This window comes from Haliaeetus leucocephalus, unplaced genomic scaffold, assembly GCF_000737465.1.
Source record: "Haliaeetus leucocephalus isolate CR32 unplaced genomic scaffold, Haliaeetus_leucocephalus-4.0 Scaffold932, whole genome shotgun sequence".
In the NCBI taxonomy this organism is placed as follows: domain Eukaryota; kingdom Metazoa; phylum Chordata; class Aves; order Accipitriformes; family Accipitridae; genus Haliaeetus; species Haliaeetus leucocephalus.
Window position 1 is genome coordinate 12,990,203 of NW_010973368.1, and position 508 is coordinate 12,990,710.

The following is a 508-nucleotide window of genomic DNA, read 5'->3' on the forward strand; positions in this document are numbered from 1 at the left end:
ACCCGCGCTCCTGCGGGCCGCCAGCTCCCCGCCGCCCCCTCCTGCCCCGCGGCCGCGGGAACAAAGAAAGCCCGTCGGGCCCGTCCCCGGCGGGGGACGCCTTACCTGCGGGGGGCACGCAGGAGCACTGCTGGGCGCCCAGGGGCGGCACGGCCCCGCAGCAGGACGGGCCGACGGGGGACGCCGGCACATGCAGCTGCCCGTAGTAGTAGTTGCTGTAGCCGAGCCGAGATCCGGTGACGGCCGGCGGCAGGGCGGAGGCGGGTGCCACCGCCCGGGAGTAAAATCCGCCGTAGTCGGAGGCGCTGCCGTAGAGCGAGTCCCCGTGGAGGCTGGGGAAGACGACGGGCGCGGCGCTCGGGGGCAGCAGCACCGAGTCCTTGCAGCGAGGTCTGGCCGCCAGGATATTGTCGATGCTGAACATGCTCACAGGCATGCCCCAAACCGTGCCGGGGCAGGGCAGCGGGGACCGGCCGGGGGCGGGGGGGAAGGAAGGGAGGGAGGGAGG

The 508-nt window shown here is 74.4% G+C and overlaps 1 protein-coding gene across 1 annotated transcript in view; it reads right to left on the reverse strand.

Moving 5' to 3' along the window:
- The window catches only part of GSC (goosecoid homeobox), a 1,578-nt gene extending 1,139 nt beyond the window's left edge, over positions 1-439 (reverse strand). Inside the window, exon 1 of the mRNA XM_010583890.1 lies at positions 106-439. Within this exon, the coding sequence (XP_010582192.1) occupies positions 106-436 (331 nt within the window). The 5' untranslated portion in view covers positions 437-439. The remainder of the gene's footprint in view (positions 1-105) is intronic.
- Positions 440-508: the final 69 nt, after the last annotated feature.